This window comes from Loa loa (genome assembly GCF_000183805.2).
Source record: "Loa loa unplaced genomic scaffold supercont3.4, whole genome shotgun sequence".
Taxonomy (NCBI): domain Eukaryota; kingdom Metazoa; phylum Nematoda; class Chromadorea; order Rhabditida; family Onchocercidae; genus Loa; species Loa loa.
The window spans coordinates 964458-966691 of NW_018108184.1; the positions used below are offsets into that span (position 1 = coordinate 964458).

General features: G+C 27.7%; 1 protein-coding gene across 1 annotated transcript in view; it reads left to right on the forward strand.

Annotated features, from left to right (window-relative positions):
* LOAG_16471 (musashi) overlaps nt 1-2234 on the forward strand; it is a 10121-nt gene that overhangs the window by 5345 nt on the left and 2542 nt on the right. The window contains exons 6-8 of the mRNA XM_020449122.1: nt 1468-1560; nt 1757-1805; nt 2044-2156. Of these exons, the coding sequence (XP_020307439.1) occupies nt 1468-1560; nt 1757-1805; nt 2044-2156 (255 nt within the window). The remainder of the gene's footprint in view (nt 1-1467; nt 1561-1756; nt 1806-2043; nt 2157-2234) is intronic.

The window sequence follows — 2234 nt, forward strand, 5'->3', positions numbered from 1 at the left end:
GAGAGAGAGAGAGAGGAAATAGTACGGAAAATCAAAAAAGAAGCAATAAGTAAACTTTCGGTTACAAACTGAAGAGCTTTAAAAAAGTTCCTTTCTTCTTCTAACAATAAAATGAAGGATTAAAAATGATGGAAATTTTAAGGATTTTATTTGCGAGAAGAAGAATGGAAAGCATTTCACAATATGATTAATTATTATGAACATTTTTCTTTCCCTCTTTTTCTCTCTCTCGTTCCTTCCAATGACAAATTCAAAATTCATTTCTTGCATGGGATTATGAATCGAAAAATTTGATCCTACCAACTCCTTAAAAGAATATTCCTGCTGCTCATCCTTCTTCCAACATCTTTTATTTGTCTCATTTCTCTTAAATTTCATAAATTTCCTTACAATCATAAGTAAAACTTTTGTCTTTTAAAAGTATAATTTAACAACAAATTCCAAGGCCCATAACTATTTCTGGGCTTTTTTTTTCCATCCAAATGCATAATTTTCCACAAAACATGACATTCATATCATTTATAGGTATACTTGAAAACATATCTTCTAAAGAACTAATTATAATGGATTGTATGAAATAGCTTAAGTGTAAAAGACTTCAATCATTCATTTATGCTTTTCCTTTGCACATAAAATTTTTGCCTAAAATTGAATTACCTTTTGGTTGTTTTCCTTTAAATTTCTTTTTTTCTTTGATGTCATTTATGAATTCATTCAATTCATGAAAATTTCCATTTTATTCGAATTCATTTGTTAAAGTCTTTCATAAGAATTCATAAATTTCCCATTGACCTCATCATCATCAATAATAATATAGCAATCCTTGTGAAGGTCAATACTTTTACTACAAGTAGTAGTGGTTCTGATCGTAAAATTTATCGTGATATCTTGATCTTGTCATTTAGCACTTGATCAGGAATTAAATTGTTATCTTTTTCTTTCTTATCAAATGTTTCGAGAAATATTTGATAAATTGGAAATAATTAATATTAGCAAAGGACAAAAGTAAATTTGATATTATAATTAAATTCGAAATTGTAATTAAAATTACATAATTTCTTCATATACCCCGAAAAGGTAAGCAATGGGTAATAGTTTGGTAACACTGGGAAAAAATTTTTCGAAAATTTTAATTGAGCTTGGAAAATGATGTTATTTATTGGCATATTATGACAATATAGTTTAAGTCTTAATTAATTTCATCTGCCTTAACGACCAAGTATTTCTTACTTATAAATATTCGCAGTAAGAATTTTCTGCTTATATATATCAAGTTAGCCAATTTTATCAGTTGGATCGATAATAGTGAAAAAAGTTTCGACTCATGAAATATAAAGTTTCTCGAGAATTGAAAAAGACTGGAAATGCTAGAGGCACTTATAATTTATGATACTTTTTTAATTTCTAAAAATGGTTAGAAATGCAATTAAAATCTTAAGCACCAATTGTGTTTCCACTTTTGTACAGATGATAATTAAAACGAAGAAAGTGTTTATTGGTGGCTTATCAGCAACTTCAACTCTGGAAGATATGAAAAATTATTTTGAACAATATGGAAAGGTTAGTAATATCTCGCATGCGTTGAAAATGTGTACCGGAATTCGAATATGAGACACAAAATTGAATTAGAAATTGAAGGAATTTCATCCGATCAGATGATACGATATATTTATCAGAGATTATCTATTTAGATGAAGTATTGTAAAAAAAATAACTGCTTAGCATTTTTATTTTCATGTTGACCTTAACTTTTAAGGTTGAAGATGCGATGTTGATGTTTGATAAGACAACTCAACGTCATCGAGGTCTAACTTTTCCATTATCATTTTGTTCAAAATACTCTGTCACAAATTTCTTGAGTTCCAAGGAGAAAAAAGGAATGAACAGCTGTTAACGCATAATATTATTGCTCTCACAATTAAAGATATTTGAAATTTTGCTGAAACTTATATAAAAGAAACCACTCAAAAAATTAAGATAAATAAGGGGTAAATGAAACATTTATTTCTTTTTTCACCAGAAAATGTCTTCAACTTTTTGCAGGATTTGGTTTTATAACATTTGATAATGATGATGTTAGTGATAAGGTGTGTGAAATTCATTTCCATGAAATTAACGGTAAAATGGTGGAATGCAAGAAAGCTCAACCAAAAGAAGTAAGCATAATAGAATATTCATTCAACTTGAAATCTTCATTCTTTCAATATTCTTGTTGGAAATAATAATAATAATAA